A 25,125-nucleotide genomic window follows, 5' to 3' on the forward strand; every position below is an offset into this window, starting at 1 on the left:
CTGCACAGAGTTACTGGGTGGGCCACTTTGCCAGGAAGTGGATAGATTTATGAGCAAACCCATCCATGGGTCTAATCTTAGAGGGCAAAATGAAGTATACACTGAAGCTCTGGCGTCAGTCTCCAAAAAAGACAGTCTCAGAAGAGCTTTGTTGGATCCCAACTCCTAATGGTCTTAGCACCTTGAAGAGTAGCCATTAATGTGTGAATGAACACTGATTTCCTGTGTTGCTTTTTTTTTTTTAAAGGATAGTTGAGTTTACACTTGCCTATTGTATATTTAATACTTTCCACTTGAACGATATTGTAAGCATTTCCCCAACTTATTAAAAAACTCTTCCAACATAATTTTCTTGCTGTAGAATATATGATTGCAAGTGTGCACAGTAATTTTCCTCACATCTCCAAACCATGAACCCTTTAACAGTTCAGAATTTTCCCTACTGTAATGAGAACTATTATGAGCCCTTCTAAGTGAAATTTGGCCGGGATTACAGGATATTTTCTCAGGATAGACATTTTAGAGGCATTTCTGAATCAAAGAATGTGAACACTTACATGATTCTCGGTACATTGTCAAGAATTATTACCATAGTAGCTATGTCTAAGTCTGTCCTCATCAGCCCTGGTGAGCTCATGCAACCCTTGGTGACTTGTGTTAGGCTTCTTTTAAATAATCTCTGCTTTACTATGTTAAAATACGACCCAGAAATTCATGCATGCCCACACATACACATATACGTGCACTTATATATTTGTTCAATATATGCATATATATTATTTCTTTGGTAAATGTATCTACATTTTTCTTATTAGAATAATTTTTCAATGGCAAGCGATTAATAGTGGTTGAAATAAACAAGTTAAAGAACTTCCTCCTAGCTCCCTAGGGGGTACTGCAACTAACTGCCAAGAATTCTGATTCAGCTTGGCTGTTAGAAGTCTCTAGCCTTTTTTTTTTTTTTTTTAAATCAAATGTGTCTGGGAGGGGAAAAGCTTCTCTATATTAGCAATCAAAAAATATCTTCTGCTGTTGTATTTCAACCATGCATTGAAAGGAATGGAAAAATACTGGTGGCAGAAGGCTCTTGTCTCTTTTAAGTCCTTCCTATCTCCCGCACTGGCCTAGTAGAACAATTTCATAAAGAAGGGAGGAGCAGAATCTGTCATCTGTTTTTACTAATGAGTGATTCAGATCCCTAAGAGTAAAGCCGTTGGACTGCTCCCTCCATGTCATTTCCTAGGAACCAATTAGTCTCCTTCAACTAGTGACAACTAAGACATCAAAAGGTTTGCTCCGATTGCCAGCCTCACATCTAGTACTTAGTGTTGCACAAATGTGCAGGCCTGCTCAGGTGCACATTGCTCAGGTGCTCAAGTGTCAGTATTTTACAGTTTTCATTGTTGCACAGGGATGCAGTATTGCACAGGTGTCAGTATTATGAAGTTTGCAGTATTGCACATGGACACAATATTGCACAGGTGTCCCCAGTATGGCATATGGGCCTCGTATTGCAAAGGCCACTATTGTACATAGACTCAGTATGTAATAGGTGCCAATATTGCAGGATATTAGGTATCCAATATATCAAAAGTGTCTGATAAAGCACAGATGTTAGAATAGTAGAGATGTAGCATTGCGCAGATGCCCAGTATTTAAAATGCATGCAAAGCCTGCTCCATATGGAGACTCTCCACGTCCTCATTTCTTTCTCTTACAGGAAAATTAGATGATTGGTCATAAATCCCATATAGGTCTCTGTGACCTTGTCTAAAACACTCCTGGGTATTTAGCCTGGTTTAATATAGCCTTTTCTCTCTTTTCTCTTCCACCTGGGACAGGCTGGCATTCTGACAGGAGAAGGGTGTGGAGCCATCCATGTCCTCTGCCTTCCTGTGTCTCCCTCTTTCCACTATATGGACAGCCTGGTAATATTCATTCTAAAGAAGAAAACTTGAGTTGTAGGCTTTCTCCATTACTTGAGATTGAAGGTTTGGTTTGGATGGTGTCTTTGACATCCCATATATAGGGCAGACTTGTTGAGGCCACCCTTCCAAATCTTTTTCTTTTTCTTTCTTTAAATGCCAGTCCTGGGGCTTGAACTCAGGACTTTGGCTCTGTCCTTGAGCTTTTCTGCTCAAGGCTAGTGCTCTACCACTTGAGCCACAGCTCCAGTTCTTGCTTTTTTGGTGGTTAACTGGAGAGTAGAGTCTCATGGACTTTCCTGTCTGGGCTTGCTTTGAGCCTTGATCTTCAAATACAATCCTGAGTAGCTGTGATCATAGACGTGAGCCACTGATACCCAGCCAAATTTTTTAGTATTTATCTCTCCTCCATGATTCTAGGCAGGTATCCTCAGACCCAGAGGACCTGGTGTGTATCTATACGATTCTGAAGAAATTAGTTCATTCCATAAAGATTTTAGCTACAGAGTTTGATAAGCAGTCTTCACCCACAAACTCAGTAAGTCTGTTTTGATCTTTGCGTTATAGGTAAAATTACATATATAGTGCTTCACAGCCAATAAGGGGTCTGGTAGATTCAGAATTCTGTCTAAAGAGAATCTTTTCTCTCTGAGGGGCCTTTTATAAGGTGTTTTTCCCCATTAAGGGAAAACTAAAAATTAGGCTATCTTCTTGGCGTACACCTTCTAATTCATCTTAGCACTGGCCTGTCAAAGGGATTTACAAATTTGGTAGTATCCCATCTATGCAGCACTTCCTCCTTTAAACTGCAAGGGCCATCACCAGCTCAGAGACAAATCAAAGCTCCACAGTATGGAGACACAACCCCTCACAACCTGATTCTTCGCAATCTCTGGGTCCAGCCTTATCCTTGGTCATGTTCAGAAAGATGTCATGTTCCAGAAAGACCAAAGCATTCACAATTTCTAGACTTGTTTCCATGTCCCAGCATTTGACCTCCCTTCTTGCTCTGAATAACTCCTTCAGAGCCTGGCTTGGAATTCCTCCTCCAAGACTCCTTGTCGGTCCATCCTCTCAGACCAGAAGGTTCTCTTCAATGGGCATCTGGAGCCATTTGAGCCACCTTTCCCATTGTAATGAAGGTTTGCCCTGTAAGGGGAATTGGGACAAAGACTTTCTGTCCTGTCTCTGGCATGGTGCCTGCCACCTGGTATAAACTTAGATATTTGTTATGGAAAGGATGAGGAATAAATGAAGGTGTTTCCACTGTTGGGATGCTGAGCTCTAGAGGTGCACAATCCTTCAGTCCTTACCTTTCCACTGTCATCTTCAAAAGACAAAACCTGATACACAGCAGCATTGAGCTAAATGGAGGAGAAAGCAGTAGATTCTGGACATCTGTAGGCTGAAGGTGTTTGATCTTGAGAGGACTGAACATAGAGCTCATTATGATGAATTTTTTGACTCGGAGAAAAATAAACAGTTTCAACGATAATATTTCAGCTTCAAAACTAAAAGCTGGCTGACATATTCATTTCAAAGTTTAAGACCAGGAAGTCTGAATGTGTTAAGCATCACCCCCACTTCTTTTAAGGTCTATAATGTTGGTAAGAGAGACTTCTTACTACAGAAAGCTCTTAGAAACAGAGGCTGGCAGAACTTGTCCTTCCTCATTGCCAGGCTCTGGATTTATGAATCTATCCAGGAACTAAGCATTTCCCCAGCTGTATGCCTCTCTCTGTTCTTGTGATCTTAAGCTGATTAAAACAACCAAACCTGCAGCTCTATCTTCTACACACTAACAAAAGACAGGAGAAAAGTTTTCTACTTTAAGTTTCCCCATGTGGCTTAAAGAACAGATGTTTTGATTTTCTAATGAGAAGGCTGAGATACTTTAAAGTGCTATGAGCCCAGTTACTTAGCACATCTTGGGTTTTATGTATGTATTCAGTAATAGTTATTGATCACTCACTGAGTATTAGGGAGTGCCTACTTTGTTGGGAGTCAATTCTTCATGGATCTCTCACATTTTCCACATCTGGGAAGATGTTGGAACACTCTTCAGTGAAATAAGTATTTTAAACACGTGCATATTTGCATATAAAAGCTCTTGGGAAAACAGAGATGGTGCCTCCCCCATGATTACCCACTCCCCACTCTTAGAGCAAAGGGTAGGTATATCTGCTGCCCAGCAGAATATATTCTCCTTTCTCAGTTCTGGATCTCAACCCTCCATGTGGGCAAGTTATCATTTGGGGCATTCCATGTGACCCATGTGAGACTAGGATACAAAGAGATCTGAATAATAAAGTCCTTTGTCTTTGACCAAGGTATCCCATGCTTTCTGTTAGTATTCGTGAATTTGTTATAGCTAACTTGCTCACGTGAAAGTAAAATACTATCCCCTTCACAATTCTTAGCATGCTTATATCTTTATTATTCAAAATATGTTTAAAACATTAAGAATATTTAAAGCCCTCTAAAGTACAAACATGTTCTTCATGTTGTTGACAAGTCTGGAATGTGGAAAAGTTAAATCATTATTTTTTTACCAAGGGGGAAAGGTCAAAGAATGAAAGGGAGGCAGACAAATGGAGAGAGGAGTAGTAGATGTCATTCTGTCATGAGCCAGTGTCTCTGGATGACAGACAGGGCCTAGAGTGCTCTGACCCCCACATTGGTAAAAGGCTCCAGTATTCAGGAGTCTGCACCCCTAAGAATTCTGGTGATCACCTTCAACAAGGTGAGAAGGAATGAGCCAGGCAGGTAAAGGTTCCTATGTTCTCTCTGGGGATCGATGTGTCATGTCCTCCATAGCTCTCAGCCGTTCTGAGCTTCAGTCTCTGCAGATCTAAGGAGAGAATGAACCTAAATCACCTGCTGGGGTTGTTTAGTAAGGGTTGAAGGTTTTGTAAAGAAGCAAAGATGTCTTCTAGTATATTTGGGCCTTTCTAAATTCGCTTCCAGTTATCCTTCCCCATCTTTGTGCTTCTCATCATCTTTTTTTCCTTGTTCAGCTCCTCTTTCCTTTCTTCATCCTTAACAGGTTGGGGAAACTCTGATTTGTGCCTCTTTGTGCATATTTACCGCAGCTTCATTCTCAGGACATAATTGTATAATGACCTCCGTCTTCAGTGTATTGCTAGGGAGCTAGCCAAGACAATGAAAGCATCTTTGACTTAGGTGGGTTATAACTTACATCTTTTCCCGTGTGTGTGTGTGTGTGTGTGTGTGTGTGTGAATGTGCGTGCATGCATGTGTTACTATATGCGGTACTATCTCATAATTCACTCTGCCTTTCAGTGCAGTATTCTGGCCTCAGCAGTCAGCTTGTCATAACTTCCTCCTTGGTGACATCTGGACTGGGCCACATTTGAGGACCAGCACTGAAGCTGAGACACTATCACTGCTGCTGAGTTGGAATCCAGAGAGCTGGTATGGAAGGTGTACTTCAGTAGGTTTTCAGGCCACTGGGAAAGTAAGGAGAATGAGATGGGTTTGAGATGGGTAGGTGAGAAGAGGAGAAATCAGACCGGGGGCCAGTTCTGAATCCATAGGTAGTACAGATGGCTTCTGGACCCACTGAAGGAGGGGCACATGGCCAACATCCTTTGAAATAATCAAGGGTTTTTGGGTAATCTCCCAGGAGTGGAACCCTTTCCAAAGCAAGGCAGGTCTGTGTACCTTCTTTGTGCTTACTGGTCAGCCATCTGTGATCAAATCCTCAAAGACAAGGCTCTACGTAGGCTGGCACTTTCAAAAGTGGAACTGATATGACCATATGAAGGGATGTTAGATGTCAGTTAGATGTCATAGCCCCTGAGTTTGTGGGAAATTCATCACTTGTTTCTCTTCCTTTAAGAGTCTACTTTTACTGAACTAGTAGCGAAGTCAAGAAGCTTTACCTTACTTAATCACAATATTTTGAAACTTATTTTCATAATAAATATCCTTTTTGTTTGCTCCTTGTTCTATAATGATTTTACCAGGTTGGTATTCTAGAACAGTATGGGAAGCAAGGCCCTAGGTAATAGACCCCCATCCACAATTTTGCTTTCTGAAGTTTAAATTCCCTATGGTCCACTGTCATCTGAGAATATTAGATAGAAAATTCCAGAAATAAACAATTCACAATTTAAGTAACTTTTATTATAGTGTATGGGTATTAGTCACACTATTTTACTATTATTGTTAAATTTCCTATTGTGTCTAATGTATAAATTAAACTTTATCATTGTTATCCATATATATTAATTAACAGAACATACTATCGGAATATACCATACAAATGTATTATCTTTGGTTTCACGTGCCCACTGGGAGTTCTGGAACACACTGCCCTCAGATAAGGGGTGGCTACTATTATTAAGCATTGCATTTTACAGTAGAGGGCAAGCAAGCAAAGTCACCTGGGGAAAGGGTATCTTACTATTGTCAGTTGCTGCCAGCTCTCTCTGCCTCTTTTCTCTCCCCCTGCAACATCTTAGGACTGTAGCCCATTTTAAGCTTGCATTGCTATTAACCTCTCAGGAACTGTGAGGTGTGCACTTTTGCCTACTCTAGTGGAGATGGTGGAGCTGAGGAGATAGCCAAGATGATGCTGGCACTCCAGGAAACAGTTGACCAACTCAGAGCTGCTGCTCTGAGTGGCTGATGAGCTGTTAGGAATCTTACCAAGATTCAAGTGGAAAGGGATAGTTAATGAGCTCATTTTCTCTGCCATTCATTTTGTATTTCAGTAACTCCTCAGGGTGGAAGTGTGCAAGTGGTGAAAGGAGGATATTTCATTATGTGTTGGTGACACTACAAGTGAGAATGCTGTGTGTTGGGCACCTGTGATCCTGCCTGCACTGCTGGGCATTAGCATCCAGAGTTACCTTTATTAGCATTATTCTCACTTGAAACATGGGAACATAGAGACCAGACAGGTCAAGTAAGTGTCCTGATATCCCAAGACAAGAGAGTGGACTCTACAGTCTATATTACAATCACCAAGCACCATCCTCACTTGGGATAAATGACAGAGTTCACTCATAACTTTGAGTAGGTCCAGTTGTTTTAATACAGCGCATCAGAAACCAGCCCTTTAGCCAGTTCCCTGACCACTGGGACAATGTGTTTCTTATATTTGATTTGGATAGCTGGTGTATATGTGTGTGTGGGGAAATGATGCTGGACACACACACACAATCATACATTCATGCATACACATCTATGTACATACATGTATGCACACATACCACTACCAGACAGTTTCAACCCCATGCACATATACTTTGTCAAAGGACTCAAAATCACACCAGGGAAAAGCCAGCATTGGGTAGCATTTATCGTTCCTCAGACAATTAGAGTAGTGTGGGTTTGACATGGAATGCTTGGTTACATTTCAGATTTATTTCCAATCGTTTTAAGCAGGATCAATGGGAGACAAAGGTACCTTTTAGCTCTGGCACCTGCTGTTTTCCCCCAAATGTCAAGGACTGACATTTGATGTCATTATCCCCAGTCAGCAGATGGATGTCTCACTTTCTTATATCCCCAGTCTGTGGTCTACCCACCCCTCTCACACTTGGAAGGCTTCTCATGCTGGTAAGATGACACTTGAGGGCCCAGAAAGACCTAAATGTCAGACTTTCTTTCTCCTTTTTTTCACAGTACAAAGGCACATTTCCTGGGGTAGCTGCTGTTCCCCTGGGTCCCCTGGACAGACCCCTATAACATGCATCCTCCCCTTTCCTCCTGGCAGGCACCCAATGTTCTCTAAGGCAAATCTTAGGAAGAGCCAGTGCCCTTGAGAGCTCCCTGGTGGTTCCGGAAAGGGTGGTAGGTGGTGGGGCCTTTCCAATCCCACAGCTGGAGGAGGCATTTGGGGAGGAAAGGTCTGCTGTCCCTCAGATGAAGTACTCCTTCCTGCTGCTGTCACCAGCATCTTGGAGGGCAGGGTCACTCTGCAGGGCCATGTCTGCACTCTCTGCAAACTCTGTGCCTTTGGCCTCATTGGTGTGGTAGGTCCCCTTGTGCCGGTACAGGTAGCGAAGCATGACAAGGAGGAGGCAGACCAGGACAAAAGCCACAGCAGTAATCACAGCTTCAGGAGGTAAGAAATGCATGAGTCAGTCTAGAGTACATGCCATGTGACCTCGGGCAAGGGTTAAGACTCCATAGGGGCCTTACCAGAACAGATATACTGCTATATCTACTGCCAGGCCAAACCAACTCTTTCCTTCCTTCCTTCCTTCCTTTTGTTGCTCTCTGCCTAGCTGTGCAAGCCTCTTGTCTGTTCATCTGAAAGGATCCTTTTCTCCTCTCTCTCCCTTCTCTCTTCCCTCCCTCCCTGCCTTCACTGGACACTGTGGCTAGAACAGGCTGGCTAGACTTAACCCTGCTTCATGATCCTTGCAGGGTTTAAAAACGATGAGTCTGTGGAATGGCAAATTCTTATTTCTTCAGACAATCCCAACTACGGAGGTTTCCAGGGTGCAAGACTTTCTGTGGTAAAATTAGAAAAGTCTCAGAAGCCTAGCAAGAATTGGCTGTTCTTTAGAGGAGTGGGGTAGGGAAACAGGAAGATCAGAGTTATTAAATGTGCTTGGGGATTCATGGTGGAAAGTGGCGTCACCCTAGCCTGTGGCCATTAGCTGTACGCCCAAGGACTTCCCCAGTCTGAAAGGAGCAACTGGACTTGGTTGGTGCAAAGGGTATGCTGGGGTAAATCACTAGGGGTAACATTCAGGGCCTTGGGAGGAGGAGGTATGGGGGCTGAGACTAGGAGATTTTAGAAGGAGCTGAAGGGCAGCAATTTATGGTGGTGTTTTGAATTTGGCCATGTGAGTTGAGGCTGCAGAACAAGCCTTTGTCTTTATTGGAATACAGGTTTATTCAAGGGGTCATTGGGGGAATATGAGAAGGCTGAAACTGCTGCCAAGTCCCGCTTTTGTGGAACTATTTCCTAAACTTCCAGCTGCGTGCAGCGGGACACTTATGTCTTACAAGGTCAACAATACTGGCTGAGTAAAAGCAGGCTCAGGATCCAGTGAGTAGGAGGGTGCTGGGTTAAATGAAACTGAACAGGTGTCTTTGATGGCTTCCTGCTGTTTTTCATTTCATTAAAGAAGTTCCCTGAGCTATTAATAAGCTAGTAAGAAGTGTGGGTCTCAAACACAGGACGTGAATAAGTGGTATCTTCTAAATGTGGTTGCTCCTGAACTGAAGTTTGGTTCAGAGCTGTGACCAATGAGAAGCTACTGCGTAGGATCCAATACAGGCAAGTGAAGGTCAGACATCCTTTAGGACAGAGGCATGCATGAGGCTGGGGGTGGGGTTAGTGTGGGATGCGTGAGATGGGGAGAAGACCAGGCAGCCCTTTTAGTCCCCTGCCCATTCACCTCTATCTGTAATCTCTTCTGCTCAGGCCACTCCCTCTCTAACTTGAAGCCCTGTGGAAACAGAGTACCTCTTGTTATGGTCTCTCTACCTTGCCTACTCCACCAGGAACCATGCTGGACATTTCTGACCAGGACCAGACTCTACCTTCAAGGCCCCTCTGAGGGCATGGATGCTCTGGCCACAGTCACCCTTTCACCCCCAGATCTTTAGGTTGGTTCTGCCATATGCCTTTCCTGGCTACTAGAAGGACCCAGTTGTGGAAACTCACCGGCAATGATGGCGATGTCCATCATTTTGTCTGACATCCCTGAATCTGTGGAGAGGAAAGAAAGGGCTTGGTTAGTGAGGAAGGTCCCACATCCCGCAACACCTTAGCTCCAGGCTGCACCCACTGTGTTTCTGTAAGCAGCCCTGAGTGGCCCAAGTAGATAGGAAAAGCTCATTGAGTGCACAGAGCCCTGACTGAGGTGGACAGACTTGGCCTAGGTTCAATTTGGTTGCTGACCAGGTTGAAGAACACCCTGTGAACACCAGGTTGGTCTAGGACTTTGCCATCTCCTTGCTGTATCCCAGCATGAAGGTAGTGCCCACATCTGGTAGATGCTCACTAGGTATCTGTGGCATGGATGGTGAGGTGCCCTACTGTGTTAAATGGACAGTCTGTGTTTAATGGACAGTTTGCTCCTTCAGGCACTGGATTGTGATTAGTTCCAATTTCCTGTTTCATGTGTCCTTCAAAGCAGTCTTTTAAAAATTATATATATATTTACTGTAAAGATACTGTACAGAGGGGTTACAGTTATGTGAGTAGGGTAATGAGTACATTTCCTATCCTTTGATTTTCCCCCACCATCACATCCCTCCCTACCTCCTCAACTCCTCCCTCCCCACCCCAACATCGTAAAGTTCATTTTCAACATAGTGTCCTGTATGTCTCATCATTACAATGGTCAACCTGCATCCCCTTTTAAGCATTCCGGGATACCCCTTCTCCTCCCCAAATTACAAAAATGTATACACAAGATGCAGATCACCAGAAAAACCAAATACAGTGAAAACAGGGGTTATACTGTGGGGGAAGAACTTACAAAAGAAACAAAAGAATCACATAGTGCATTATAAGTACATTACAACTTTGGTGCGGGGGGGGGGGGAGGATTGGATGGAGGGGGCGGGGGGAGGATGGGAAAGGATGGGAAGGGGAAACAAAGGAGGAGGCTACAATCTTGATGAGAAATGTGCTCATTATCTTGCCCATGTAATTGTAACCCCTCTGTACAGTATTTTCACAACAAAAAAAAAATAGCAAGAGAGAGACAAAACCCTTGTGTCCCTGTCTTGGGGTACATTTCGGTTAACCTCATCTCATGTGGTCATATGTACATAGTCTTTGCCCTTCTCTGCTTGTCATAGATATGTACTAGTCATTGCAAACAAGGCAAACCATGGGACCTATGTTTCTTTGGGTCTGGCTTACTTCACTTAATATAATTTTTCCAAGTCTTTCCATTTCCTAACAAATGGGGCAATGGCATTCTTTCTGATGGAGGCATAGAATTCCAGTGTGTGTGTGTGTGTGTGTGTGTGTGTGTGTGTGTGTGTGTGTGTGCGTGTGTGTGTGTGTACATATCACATTTTCTTGATCCTTTCATCTACTGAGGGGCATCTGGGTTGGTTCCATATCTTAGCTATGGTGAATAATGCTTCAATAAACAGGGTTGTGCTGGTAGCTTTGATATGACCTTGTTTGTGATCGTTTGGGTAAATGCCAAAAAGCGGGATTGTTGGGTCATAGGGGAGCTCTATGTGGAGTCTTTTGAGGAACCTCCATACTGCTTTCCAAAGTGGTTGAACAAGTTTACACTCCCACCAACAATGCAGCAGGGTTCCCTTTTGGCCACATCCCCTCCAGCATCTGTTTTTTTTTTATGAGATTTCTTGATTAAAGCCATTCTGACTGGGGTGAGGTAGAATCTCAATGTTGTTGTCTTGATTTGCATTTCTTTTATGGCTAGAGTAGTTGAGCATTTCTTCAAGTGTCTGTTCTTATTTCCCTTCTTATTTCCTCTTCAGAGAAGTCTCTCTTTAAGTTTTTAGCCCACTTATTAATCAGGTAGTTGTTTCTTTGAGGATTTGTTGTTGGGGGATTTAATTTTTTAAGTTCCAGGTATATTTTAGATATGAGACCCTGGTCCGTTGTATGGGTAGTGAAGATCTTCTCCCAGTCTGTGGGCTTTCTATTGATCTTTCTAAGCAGTCTTGAGTGATTGCTAGTGTTGTTGGTCCATTTCACAGGTGGAAGATGGGGTTGAAGCAAGGGATGAGTCTGGGACTTCACCGTCACATTTACCTCTAGAAAACCTCCTTTGCTTTCTTGAAGAAGGCTCTCCTAGAAGACCATTGCTAGGTCTCCCCATTGATTGCCTGTGTGCAGGACCACCCTGTGTGATCCAAGATATTGAGTGTGTTTCCCAGTATGTTAAAGATTTGGACCCAGCAAGGAGTATATCCAGGAGAGCTGCATTAGTGGTCCCTTAAGCTGTGACACAGAAAGTCTACTCCCCTTTGAGAAACAAGTGAGAAGGATTTATTAGAACAGGGAAACAGCACTGCTAACATGAAAATTCGATGTTCCTATTACAACAGCTAAGCATATTAAAGCACAGAAAGGTGCTCCTGTAATAGTCATTTCTGCTCAAGTCACCACTGAAACTATAATGTGATGAAGTCATTGTCTTCAGGGATGCCACATGGCTCTGTGTGATTAGATCTTGGCTTCTGGTATCCAGAGCAGGGGTGAGGGAGAGTCTCTAGGTTGCAGATCCACAGCATATGAGCAGGAGAGCTAGCCTAAGGGGCCTGGGACCAGCATGGCTCCCAGAGTGCAAAGGGAATAAAATTAGGAACCAAGCCAGCAAAGAGACAGAGTGGATACATATCCAAGGCAGGCAGGGGAGACTGAGCCAGGTAGAAAAGAGGATTTAGCATTCAAAGTATTGCAAGCAGGAAAATCTGAAACCAGAAGCCAGCAGGTTCAAGTGGATGCTGGACTCTGGCATAAAATGTGGACATGTAGCCTATGAATTAGTCAGCACATAGTAGGTGCTTAATAAATATTCACAGAGGGCATTAATGAAGGCTTTATTGGCTGGAACCCTGACCTTTCTCAGTCACCCAGCACCCTACAAGCCAGCAAGTAAAAACAGCACCTTGCTAAGTTAACATAGATGGTTACAGAATCTCATATACCCAGGGCTGCATGCCTGCTAGGGAAGTACTCTGCCCCTGAGCTACAGCTCAGCCTTATTTCTTCCTCTTTTCAAAACAATTGGCAATTGCTTGTTATATATCAGGCACTGTTCTTGGTATCCAATATAATTTAACTTAGTCCCTGTGATGGTTATTATTACCTGTACTTAATAGACTGGAAAACCAAGCCCCAGAAAAGATCATTTGTAGAGGGTCGTATAGGTAACCCAGAAGGATCAGGAGGCAACACCTCAAGCTCAGGCCGCATGGAGTGAGTGTGCACAGCCTTTGAATCCTGGCTTCCAGGAGAGATATGTACTTGGCCTAACTGGGCTACGTTCTTGGCTTCATTTCAAGACCCACAAGGGCCTGGAATACTATGAGAGAGGAGGTACACATTCCTGCAGCCTATCCCGCGACTACCTAGCTGTGAGAGAGCCTGCTGTCTGAAAGACTCAAAAGGTCCCATTGTGTCTTCCCAACTCTCCTCTAAATCTTAAATCTCCAGCAGACTAGAAACTCCACAGGTCCGGGCACCACATTTGTCCTACTCAGAGCTCGCTCTATGGGCAGCATCAGGCTGGGTGCTTGGCACTGGATGAAAATTATTGAATGTTTGAAGGAACCAGAATTAACTAAACTGCTCCCTTCACCATCCATACGTTTGAGAATCTGAGAATAACCATTCTTCCATGGCATCTGCCACTTGCTGGTCATGCCTCCTTCCTCATACCACAAAGTCCAAGTCCACCTGTGCTTGCCTGGTGAAAGGTAGCAGTCCCTAGGAGACAGCAGAGCACCCAGGTGCTGTCCTGTAATGCAGGTGATAGTTTTTTTTTTTTTAGTTAGCAGTGTGAATGCAGATAACAGTGTAGAACCTCAGTTGTAGTTGTATCTTTGGGGGCCAGTGGTGTTGCTCAGATGTTGGTGGGGTGCCGGGGTCAGGTGCTAGACCTGGGATGGATGTCAGAATCCTCCATGGCCTCCAAGAGCCTTCTATCTCTTGGGCTTTCAGATGACATTGTGCTGGTGTTTTAGTCTTTTCCATTGCTAGCACTGAATATCAAAGACTATAATTTATGAAGAATATGCTTCTATTTAGCTCGTGGTTCTGGAGTCCAGGAAGCCCACAAGAAAGGCCCTGACATCCGAGAAGAGGCTTCAGCCGTATAATCACATGACAGAGGTCATCCAATGGCAAGGAAGAGTAAGTTTGCTAGAGAGAACTCATTTTTATAGCCAGTCCCTTAATAACCCACGGATTCATTAATGTATGGATAGACTCATGAGATCTAGATCCCCTCTCAAGTATCATTATCATATGACTCTGAAGACTAACTTTCTAACACATCTAACTCAGGGAACAAGCATTCAAGCCATAGCTGTGGGGCTGCTTTATTTTTTCCCGCAAAGCTATTTTTATCCTGTATCTCCTGGTCTACTTCTTATAATTTCCCTTTCTGCCCTGGTGATTGCAGAGGAAGCTCCTTCTTCCTGTCTTCCTCTGCCCATCTGGTTCAGCAAGGAGGGAAGAATTCAGGATGTAGAACAAGGACTCCAGGGAATGGGTTTTCTTAGAGCTGATAGTGAGGATGGAGTCATACTGGAATACTCAGTCCTGTGAGGAGTCCTTGCTTTTAGCTTTAAAACTGAAAAGGGTTCTGGGTACTTATGTGTCAGGCTTATAATCCTACCTTCTCAGGAGGCTGAGATCTAAGGTTCTCTGCTCAGAGCCAAACCAGGCAGATAAATCATAACCAGCAAAAACTGGAATCGGAGGTGAGGCTCAAGCAAAGTGAGCATGAAGCCTTCAGTTCAAGCCCCCGTACCAGCAACAAAACACAACAAAACAGAAAAGAGAGAACAAACCAAGAAAGGAAGTGCTAGGAGTCCTTGGGAAGTTCCCTCAATTAGAAGGTGACAAGACCAGAAGACAGCAAAGCAGCAACAGCAATAGCATATACTACTGAGCCTTGTGCTAGACTAGTTACCCAGAGTGTCTAAAGTTCAAAGACCCTACAGATATGGTAGAAAAGTCACTTTTCCTAGCACTCTGAGATAGTAAGGACTTTGTGTGAGTCTAATATGGGGGTTCGGGAGCAGGACAGGTAAGGGTAACTTTGGAAGGTACAAAGAGTTCTCTCTGGCTGATGCTGGGGCTTTTCCTTCTTGCTCTTTTAAGTTGCTCAATGTCCTTGTGCCAGCTAAGTTGACAGGTGACATCTGGAGCTCATTAGCTGACTTTTAGTTTCGTGAGAAAGGTCAAATAAATTTACTTTTCCTTGATGATTTGCTGCTATTGCTCCCAGAGAGGATGTGGCTCTCAAGCTCTGGGTCTCAGAAGGAAAGTGCACCCCAAAAATAAGTGAACAGCTTACTACTAAGCCACCCATTTCCCCCAGAAGCTAGCCACAGAAGGAGAAACAGGTTGTACTGAACCAGGCCCTAGGCTGAGAGGGAGGGAGGAGGGATGATAGCTTCTATCCCCAGGATCTGGCTGAGGAAAGGTAACACTTATGTGACAAATTAGCTGCCCATATTCTATATGATAGTGTCCAAATGGGCACTGCAGAAGTGACAAGGATGTGAGAGAAAAACTCGGCCATCTAACTTAGTCCCAGGATTCCTGGGTCCTATGACAGGGAAGAAATGAACTGCTTTCCCATTCTTTCCTTCAGTATACCTGCTCTAGTACCTAGCAACATGTTCCATATTAAGTGCAGGCTTCAGTTACCAGAAGCCTTAAGGAAGGCTTCCTGGAGGAGGTGATCAAAGCCTGGCCTGCTGAGGTGAGTGGCAATGCTGGCAGATGTCAGACCTGGAGGGAGAGAGGCCTTTGGGTTGTGGAGTGGTTAGTAAGGCTTCTGGGTTGGGGCAGGAGGTTGCTGCTCAATTGGGATCCAGATGTTAGGATGCCTGGTCCTTGTGTGTTAGACATTGGCTCCAGCCAGCTACTGGATGTACCTTGTGGGGGTGTCACCTGCTCACACTCAGTGTGTGCATTCATCTGGACTGCATAATAAATGTACAGCTGAGGCCTATGTGCACCTAATCTAATGACTCATCATAACATGCCTGTTACTCTCAAGGTAGAATTGATCATCCTGAACTCACCCATAGGTCACCTTGAACAAGGGTACCAAAGTGCAGAGCAAAGTAGTCAGATTGCCCCACAGCTCACAAGAAGGTCTACTGAGTGTTCCTCTTTCTACACCATGTCCTGTCTTGCCTGCCACTTCTGCTCAGAAACAGCAACCTCCACCTCCCTCCCATAGTAAAAGCAGCCCACAGATTTTTGTAGATGGCTTTGAGAGCACAAGAAATCCTATATTAGAAGAAAATAAAAACATATTTATAATCCTCATCTATCACTCAAACCTCTCACCTAACATTGTATGTGGTCTTCTACTTCCCTACAGCTTCCTCTCTGTTCTCTTACATAGAAGTCAGCTTGATAGCCAGGTACTAAACTACAAGTTAAGTAGTTGCTCTCCTCTCTCATGGGCTAAAGCCAGAGCCCACTGTGGACAGAAATCTACCAAGCTCCCTGTGGGCGCTGTTGTTATGACTTAGGGCTGAACCTGTGCAGCGGTCTATTGATACCAGGCCCCCTATCCAACCCAAAGAGCTGAGGAGATGTGTCCTAAGCCAGCCTCCCCAGGAGTCAGAATGCAATCTTCTCCTCCTGCTCTTCCTGACTTTTATTTATTTTTCTTCTTGTCTTTTGAATTTGATTTTTCTAAAAATACTAGTCAGGCTGTTGGGTAGAGACCCAGTGGTTCCTCTCTTCTTTGCTCTAGGTAGAAAATACAGGAGAACAGTTTCTGTCTTCTTAGTGAACTGTGAACCTCACACAATCCCCCCACACCCTGGGAGCAGACATCTCATGTGGAGAGTGATGACTTCACCCTGATCTGTCTACACTTTTGAAAAGTTCACTGTGGATTTCCTACTGTCATCCTGGACTTCGAAGAGGGTGGCTCCATGTTCAGATTAGGGCACAAGTCAATCAGTTTTTCTTTTCTTTATTCTTGTAGTTCAATGGAGGCAGATAAGTTTTGCTGTAAACATTAAGGGCAGGTACAAATATTTTGCAGAAGAGGTCAGGAGTAAGGGCAGAGAGAGGTAGGCAGAAAAGACCTGGGGACCAGATGACCAGTGAGTTATAGCAGCCTTGCTTCTTTTCTCCATTCTCTTCTGACAAGCATATCTGCAAGTCCTGAGCAAGACTACCAGGCATATACAGGGCAGAGATACCCCTTCCTGACACAGCTTCTGGGTACAAGCCTCTGCTTACACAATCCAATCATGTAGAATGTTCTCTTCTCCAGAGCCAAGAGGCTTCTTTTCCTGACTTCTTTTCTCAGGCCTCTAGGCTTCCAGGACTATATAAATAATGTCAGGATCATGATTCAAGACCAGCCTGGAGGAATAGGTAGCAAAACCCCATTTTAACAAACAAGCTAGGCACAATGGGAATGGCACATGCGTATAATCCCAGCTACCTGGGAGAAAAAGTAGGAGGGTGATGGTTTGAGGCTGACTTCCCACAGAAAGCATGAAGCTCTGTCTGAAAAGTAATGAAAATGCTAAAGGGATAAAAGTTGGTGGTATGATTCAAGTGATAGAGCTCCTTCTTACCTGAATTCAAACTTTGGTACCATGAACAAAAAGAAGAAAGAAAAGGAAAGAAGGAAAAAGGAGAACTAGCTATTATTTTTCAGAACCTTGAAAACCATGTCTGTGAAGGACCCTGACCTCTGTGCTCCACTGGGTAACAAGATTGGACTGACATTGGCTAGCAGGACCTTGGCCGCCCTCTCTGAATGACCCCCGAATCTTGTGCTCACACACCTCTTGCCTAGCCTGACAAGGAGATGCTCGAAGCAGACAGTCATTTCCATAGAGTAGCACCCAGCATGAAAAAGAATGGCTGTCAATCCTTTGCCTTCCCCCTTGTAGCTGTGGACAGAGGAAGCTGAGCTGTGTCTGGAGGCCAAATATACTTGGTTAGAACCTTCTATAGGTGGAAGAAAGCTCAGTTCACACCTCACAGGGAGAGGGATTAGGAATCGTGGGGCAATAGCACACAAGTTCTTCTTGCTTTGAGATAACCTTTGGTAGGCTTCTCAGCTAGCTACTCAGGAATTCCAGCTTGGGGTATCTCTCTAAAGACTGGAGAGACTCTAACTTCCATACTAGCTGCTGGAATCTCTCAAGTAGAAGCCAGTTTTCGCTCTGATTGCCAACTCAAGGGAAGGAGCCTTATGCTGCAATGTTCAAGGTGTATTTGGCCATCCTTTTCTCAGCTGCTCTGTCTCTTTTCATTACAGAGGCCATTTTCTATCTCTTCATCCTTCTCTGCACCTGTCCTTCCTAATCTGGACCTTTTCATTCCACAAAGGCCAAAGTCACTGGCTCAAGGAAGGCCAAGGCAACCTCCCTGTTTCATGTTTGGTGACAGGCCAGACACATCTGGATGGATGGCTGTGTGTTCTACTGCCTGGTCCACCAGGTTCTGCTGCTTGACCATTCAATTTTGGGGGCAGCTGGCCAGAAGGAAACATCCTGGAAGTCATAGGCTCTGTCCTAGCCATAGAGACTGAACTTCTGCTCATCCTTTAAATTCACCTCTTTGGAAAAGCCCTCCTGGTTCTGCTCAAGGGCTGTGTGCTGCTTTTTCCACTGTAGAGCCTAGCAAGCATGTTCATGAAGGGCCATGCCATGTAGTAAACATGTCCACTTCTGTAGTAAACACATCACATCTGTGGCCAATTATCATCTCTGTTGCACATTCTTAGGTGCTCATGTATTTATTTACAACCCTTTCAAAATATAAAACCCACCCTTAGTCGACTGACTGTTCAAAAAGAGGTTACATCAACCCCACAGACTTCAAAGGACATACTCATATCTCTAGTAAAATGTTTCATAGTTGTCAAGCCTTTGTCCTTTGTGTGTGTGTGTGTGTGTGTGTGTGTGTGTGTGTGTGTGTGTGTGTGTGTGTGTGTGTGTGCGTGCATGCGCGTGCGCTGGTTCTGGGGCTTGAACTTAGGGCCTTGATGCTGTCCCTGAGCAGTTTCTTTGCTCAAGGCTTGTGCTCTACAACTTGACCACCACTTCTGGCCCCAATTCTGACTGTTTTTGTGTGGTTAATTAGAGACAAGAATGTTATGCACTTTCCTGCCTCAGCTGGCTTTGAACCTCAATCCTCTAATCTCTGCTTCCTAAATAGCTAGGATTAGAAGCGTGAGCCACAGGTGCTGGTTTTTGAAATGCCACAGCACAAGAACTGCATTTCGGGCCATGTCACAGGCCAGGAGAATAAATGAGCAATACTACATAGAAAAATCCTCTGAAAGGTCCCCTCAGATTCTGTCATCATCCCTTCTTTCCATACACCGGCTTCTTTCTTGATGCATAAATAAACCTCTGTGAGATTCTCTAAGTCACTAAACAGTCCACAGCTGTATGTTGAGTTTCCAGTGACACTAATAGCAGCTGCCATTTATTATGCTCCTGGCATGCAGTCCTGTGAACACGGAGGCAATTCTGATGTCCTCATGTATGTGTGCCTGTGTATGCCTATACATGCTAAGTCACATTCATACTCATCCCCCAACCCCCTGCACAGCCCGGGTCACACTGCTGTGCCCTCTGAAGTCCCAGCTCTCCAGCTGGATCATGTACTCTAATCTTCACCACTTCTCTGGAGGACTTAATTCACTTAAAAATCATATAATTGCATTTTCAGCACAATTAGGTACCTAATTACATGACTAGATGTCCTCAATCGGGCTGCACGTGTAAATACTGATGATGTTGTTAGGCATGCTTTGTTACTGGGCTTCCAGGAGGTGTAGCCTTCTGCTCACTGGATGTGGGAAGTGCCTTTCTCTTTTTCTCATGGGGTGGATAGGCAGATGCAAAGCCTGTGTGCTCATGGACCTGGTCAGAAGGGCAAGAAGAAACACAGGAGAGTCTCTTGGTGAGGGATTAAACGTCCCCCACCCACAGCAGACATGGAAGACAATAAGAAAGGAAAGGCCAGACAGCAAGATGGCCACAGAGGGCTACAGAGGGCAGGAGTGCAGTGGTGACAGGTCCTAGAAGTAAACAGTGATGACAGGTCCTGGAAGAAAGGAAATGCCTTGGAATTGGAAGCAGGGCGTCCATTCTTGTTCTTTAGAGACTTCTCTTCTTGCATCTAGAAGGCCTCCAGAGACTTTGGGGCTGCAGGGAAGGGTACTGTGCTAATCAAAAGAGCCTCCTTCCCTCAGTGTGACCATTCATCCAAGAGGACAATGATGAAGGCTAGATATCTGGGTCTATAGTATACATGTGAGGCATTATGGTTCCTGGTACAGTACTAGAACTGGCTACGATTTCCACATAACCTACATCAATCCTTTTGTATGTGAAAGCTAACACTTTCCTAAAAGACTTCAGGAAAAGTCCCCAGATTTGGAACCAACTTTTCAAGAATGGACATATGTCCAGCTTATCTGGTCAATGGCCAGTTGATGTCTCAATATTCCCTGTACAGAATATGGTAACTTCTTCCTCCCTGAAGAGGACTACTTCCAGTTGCCTAAGAATTCTAAGACTTTACCTTCTCACCATACAATCCAATCACCAAGCAGCTTCTCCACTCTCCCTTCCCATAAATCTCCACTCCTCCCCATCCCTCATGTGAACTGACCAGGGAGACAGAAATGAGATGCTCTTCAGCTCCTGGCCTCCTTGTTGGAAAGATAGCAAAGCCTTTTTCTTTCTGCAGAAACCCAGTATCTTCCACATACAGCAGGGAAAGAGTCCTTGCTCTTATAACAACCAGTCTGGATTTTATAGCCTAAGAATAGGGTGCTTGGGTCTATACCTTAGGAACATGCTACCAGGTCAGGGTACAGACAAAGCCAGGCTGTTCTTCACAGTTGTGACCTTTGAGGGCTTCTAAGGCCCATCTCGATGTGGGTGGGGGGATGTATTGAGGATGGACTTTGGCACAGAGAGATGGCAGGAGTTCTGGGCTCCCTGATGTCCCAGCTATCTACACATGTCTTTGACTCTCAGCTCCCTCCTTTATAGCAGTGTCGGCATAATGAAGTCCCCTGGAGGGGTGGTGTCCAATGTAGTAAAACTACATTGATACCAAGAACAGTATTGTTGTATCCCTATAGGCTTCATATGATGCACACATGGTCATGTGTAGTCACAGACACAGACACACACACACACACACACACACACACACACACACACACACACACACACATTCAGGGCCTCAGAAGCCAGAATCTTTCCATTGTGCTACTCACTATCCTTTGTCCCTGTAATTCTGTTTTTTGGGTATTAGGGTATGAAAGGCTCTTAGGGGAGTTACTAGTTCACTTCCTCATTAGGAAACAGAAAGATGCCTGCCCCTGGTTCCGCCCCTTGGCTGTCTTTTTTCTGTGCCTAGGGAAGTAATATCATGTCCATCCACTATCCCTATCTCATTGTGTTTCTAGCTGATGAAAATACTCCATTACATGTCTCAATCCATCACTCAGATGGACAAGCTCCTGCTTCGTCTTCCCAATCCTCCTTTCAGTATTTTGATTTATATTTGCCCAACATTAATCTTTTAAAAGCAAAGAAGTTATAAACACACACATAACTCTGCCTTCTGTCACTTGAAATCTCATGACACAAATCAACTGCCATCTAAATTAAATGTTTCTTTCACGGAATGTGATAAATGCCCTAGAGACTAATCAAAGAGAAGCCAAACAAACTTAGACCAGTGTCACCTCCAGTGACCATCTCCTGAGGGATAGGAATGGGATAGTTGGCCCAGTCCTGCTGTTGTAATGTAGTCAATATGAACAGAATCCTTTCTCCATCATTTGTCATCAAGGAACTCAGCATTCTAAAACTTAGCACACAACCTTGTACTTAGTGGTAGAAGGTTAATCACAACACAGCCCTGCCTTTTGTTAGATTGGTGTGCTCGTTTCTTTGGTAAAGACGAGGAGAGTTTGCTTACTCAAATCAAATACCTGAATAATATCATCTACCCCCAAAGCAGCTACAGGGCTAAATCTGTTCAAGCATTTAGAGTGGAGGTCTTTTCAGGAAACAGAATCATCTAAAGCAGTAATGATTTCAAATACTTGTGTATTTTTTAAGCACAATTTTTTTTTTACTGAAACAAAGGTAAAATTTTTCAAATCTTTTAAATAAATACATTTGAATTTTTGGGGTAATATAAAAGCTGAGGCCTTAGAAATAAAAGAGAGAATATGAATGGCTAAATAGTGTATATATCATATCTCCTTTTCTTCTCTTCCTTTTCCTTGTCTTATTTCTTCTTCCACCATCACTATCATGGATTTGAGTCAGCTGCTTGGGTGAGAGATAGGCAAGGCGACACTTCAGGAAAGAGATTTTTGCAAAGGCGATTCTTTAGAAATGCAGGACAGGGATTGGAGAAGGCCTGAATACAGTTTGGAAGAGTAGTTGGAAGTACTATTGAGATAAGATCAGTAGTCCAACCTGAGAAGCCAAAAAGAGTAAAAGGAGTGGGTGGGAACAGGGAATCAGGATGTGAGTTCTAGAGGCTGTAGGAAGGCAAATTTGGCAAGGCTGAAAAGTCAGGAATCTGAGAGCTTGAGGTTCTGGCAATAATAAAAGTGTAACCAAAAGTTACAAAGGGACCATCCACGTGGAAGGAGAGAAAGGATGGTTGTGAGTAACATCTTATCATTTCCATATGACCAGTTATTTAGTCACTTTCACAATTATATTACCTCAGATACTAAAAGTGAAGATTTATCTCAGACTTTTAATTCATACAAGAAGTAGGTTTGTAGGGAGAGAGACATAGCTTGGTGGTGGAGTTCATGCTTTACATTGTGTGAGGCCATGAGCTTCATCTTAGCACCACAGAATAAAACCAAAAGGGAAAATAAAAACAAAAAGAAGCAAGCAAACAAACAAAAAACAAGGAAGAGATTTCCAACCATTGTGAGAGGCACCCATGAGATTAAAGGAAAGTGATTCATAGAGGCAAAAACAAAAAGAAACATCCATGCCTTGGTTCCATCTTTCTAAGTTGCTAACTGAAACTGCAGAGCACCAGTTCCACTTGAATTGAGATGACAAAGAGAACATGTTAGGGTAAGTGCATTCCAAATGCTGCCTTCCAGCTCCAAAGCTGCCTCAGCCCTTGTCTGAGCTCACGTGACATGTGCTGTGGGTTTCAGTCAGGGGAGCTCACAAACTGAAGTGACCTTCATTTAGCACCCAGCACTCCTAGCAGGCAGGAAGTCAGACTAGGCTTTGGTGCCAGCAAATCTGGTTTCCACTCAAGCACATCCCCTTAGACGAAGCACCTTGAGATCTTCTCTGCATAAGTCTCAGTGTCTCTGCCATAAAATGAGGGCAGTAGCACTGAAGCTGCTCCCAGGATTCTAGGATCTGAAAGGAGGTCGTATGATGCTCTCTTTATCGAGTTATGTATTAATGAGTTCCCAGTGAAGCCCTATGCTGCAGCTACCCAAGCACTGTCTAATTATGCTGTGTGAGAAAGGAAAGAGAGTGTATGTTTTAATATATACCTATATATATGTTAATACATTTAGGTATATATAGGTGCTGCACCTGCTGGTGCAGACAGGAAGTGAGTGTCTCCCCTCCCTTGCAGACACAGAATCTCTAAGACCCTCCTTTGGGCAAGGTTCCACTGTATACCTATTATTCAGAAGTGAGTGACTCTGAACCCTCTAACTGCCTGGGGTTTGCAGCAGAGCAGAGACCAGTGCTCATATCTAAATAATATGTAGGTATATGTTTTAATATATACCTATATATGCTAGTATATATATATATATATATATATATATATATGCTAAGATATAGGTACATATTATATACTACTATCAAACCAATTACATGTTCATAAATTAATATATAATATATTGGATAATACTATATTTTATATTGTATATAATATATTGATATATAGCTAATACTATATGAGATAATTGAATATAATAATTACAATTATATTAATGCTATCAATTTTATAATATAATTAAATTAAAATATGTATAATTCATATAATATATAATTAATATACCTACATTAATATTGTAAATATATTATTATATATGGCTATGTATTATGTATGATTATATAAATATATTTAAGTATACAAATTTATTTACATACATTTGTATATATTTATGTATAAGTATATATAAATATATGCTATATGAGTATAAATATATATATATATATGGTGGCAGAACATCAGCCTTGATTGGAAAAGCTTAGGGACAGTACCCAGGCCCTGAGTTAAGGCTACTACTGACAACTACTTAAAGGTAATAATTTTTGGAAGTGACGCTGTGGCTCAAGTGGAAGAGCACTAGCCTTGAGCTGAAGAGCTTAGGGACAGAAGAGCACAGGCCCAGAGTTCAAGACCAGACCAACAACAACAACAACAAAGACAATAATTTTTTAAAAGGTAAACAAATGAACAGAAAAAGAAATTAAAGAGGTAGAGGTTCTTGGGTTAACTGCTCTTATTTCTAACCATAGCTCTGGGGACAAGTCTGAGGATGAAACTGGTGAGCAGCCAGCTCAGGCCTTTTATCAGCACTGACTGCCTAGTGCAGGACCCACAGGTCCCCTGTGGCTGGCTGATAAGAAGCTTATCAGGAACAGGCCTGGGCAGAAGAGCCATTTCTATCAGTTTCAATGGGGAGGGAAAAGGGCCTTCCCAGGAAATATAATAGTTTGTACACTCAGAGCCAGCAGGCAGCTTGTCACTGACACCATGTGCTGTACCTGCTGGTGCAGACAGGAAGTGGGAGTCTCCTTTCCCTTGCAGACACAGAATCTCTAAGACCCTCCCTTGGGCAAGGTTCCACTGTATACCTATTATTCAGAAGTGAGTGACTCTGAGCCCTCTCACTGCCTGGGGTCTGCAGCAGAGCAGAGACCAGTGCATATATCTAAAAGACCAGTCAGTTCTCCACAACACCATGTATGTGGATGTACATGTATGTGCACATGTGTGTGTGCATGTACTGAGGTGGGGTAGGCTATGCTTACCACAAAGCCACTTGTCCCCTTAAAACTCCATTACCTAAAGCCCACAGGGTAATAACAAAGAAAAGCGTAGCACTGCCTGCAGTTGGCTGGTGGGGTACAGACAGAGGTTGTAGCAGATGCCTAAATTGCAGTGTAGGCTTTGCCATTTGCTATTGCTAAGGCTTTATGGCTGTTAGTCATGCTTTTCCAAACCCTATGCATTTAGGCACACAATGGATACCAAGTTGTATTAGGACCTGAGTGAGTCAGCTCCCCATCATTGTCATAAACTTATAAAGCAGAAAGGAAAGTTTCAGTCCACAATCAACTGGGCATGTTGGGTGTGAGAGCATGATGGAGCAGAACAGTTCAACTCATAGGCCAGAAGTGAAGAAAAGAGGCAGTGTCCTTCATGGGTACCTGCAATGACCTAAAGTCCTCCCATTGGGCCCTATTACCATTCCTTAGTGCTATTCAGGGATCA

At 43.5% G+C, this 25,125-nt stretch overlaps 1 protein-coding gene across 1 annotated transcript in view; it reads right to left on the bottom strand.

The window, feature by feature from the left end:
• Positions 1–7,231: 7,231 nt before the first annotated feature.
• Positions 7,232–25,125, bottom strand: part of Gypc (glycophorin C (Gerbich blood group)) — a 33,629-nt gene continuing 15,735 nt past the window's right edge. The window contains exons 2-3 of the mRNA XM_042685275.1: positions 9,580–9,624; positions 7,232–8,013 (exon numbers count right to left, since the gene is read on the bottom strand). Of these exons, the coding sequence (XP_042541209.1) occupies positions 7,817–8,013; positions 9,580–9,624 (242 nt within the window). The 3' untranslated portion in view covers positions 7,232–7,816. The remainder of the gene's footprint in view (positions 8,014–9,579; positions 9,625–25,125) is intronic.

The sequence above is a fragment of the Dipodomys spectabilis genome, unplaced genomic scaffold (assembly GCF_019054845.1).
Source record: "Dipodomys spectabilis isolate Male_0828 unplaced genomic scaffold, ASM1905484v1 ptg000094l, whole genome shotgun sequence".
Classification (NCBI taxonomy): domain Eukaryota; kingdom Metazoa; phylum Chordata; class Mammalia; order Rodentia; family Heteromyidae; genus Dipodomys; species Dipodomys spectabilis.